Source organism: Geospiza fortis, unplaced genomic scaffold (genome assembly GCF_000277835.1).
Source record: "Geospiza fortis unplaced genomic scaffold, GeoFor_1.0 scaffold213, whole genome shotgun sequence".
NCBI classification, from domain to species: Eukaryota; Metazoa; Chordata; class Aves; order Passeriformes; family Thraupidae; genus Geospiza; species Geospiza fortis.
The window spans coordinates 2,401,024-2,401,265 of NW_005054399.1; the positions used below are offsets into that span (position 1 = coordinate 2,401,024).

The 242-nt window shown below is 66.9% G+C and overlaps 1 protein-coding gene across 1 annotated transcript in view; it reads right to left on the reverse strand.

Moving 5' to 3' along the window:
- SCNN1G (sodium channel epithelial 1 gamma subunit) overlaps window positions 1–239 on the reverse strand; it is a gene marked incomplete at its 5' end in the record, with an annotated part of 10,719 nt that extends 10,480 nt beyond the window's left edge. The window contains one exon of the mRNA XM_005426035.3: window positions 49–239. Coding sequence (XP_005426092.2) covers window positions 49–239 — 191 coding nt within the window. The remainder of the gene's footprint in view (window positions 1–48) is intronic.
- Between the last annotated feature and the right edge of the window lie 3 nt (window positions 240–242).

Genomic DNA, 242 nt, shown 5'->3' on the forward strand with positions numbered 1-242 from the left:
CGGCGCTGCGCGGGGCTCCTATCGTCCCGCCAGCCCCTCAAGCCTTACTTGTACGGGTTGATGTTGCAGATGGTGACGGCGGGGAAGGGCAGCTTCTGGAACTGGACGGTGACGGAGACCGAGGCGCTGTAGTAGTTCATGAGGAGCTCCGCGCACTGCCAGAGGATGAGCACCACGGCGCTGAGGGTCAGCACGATCCAGAGCAGGCGGCGCAGGCGGCCGCGGGACACCACGATGCGGCG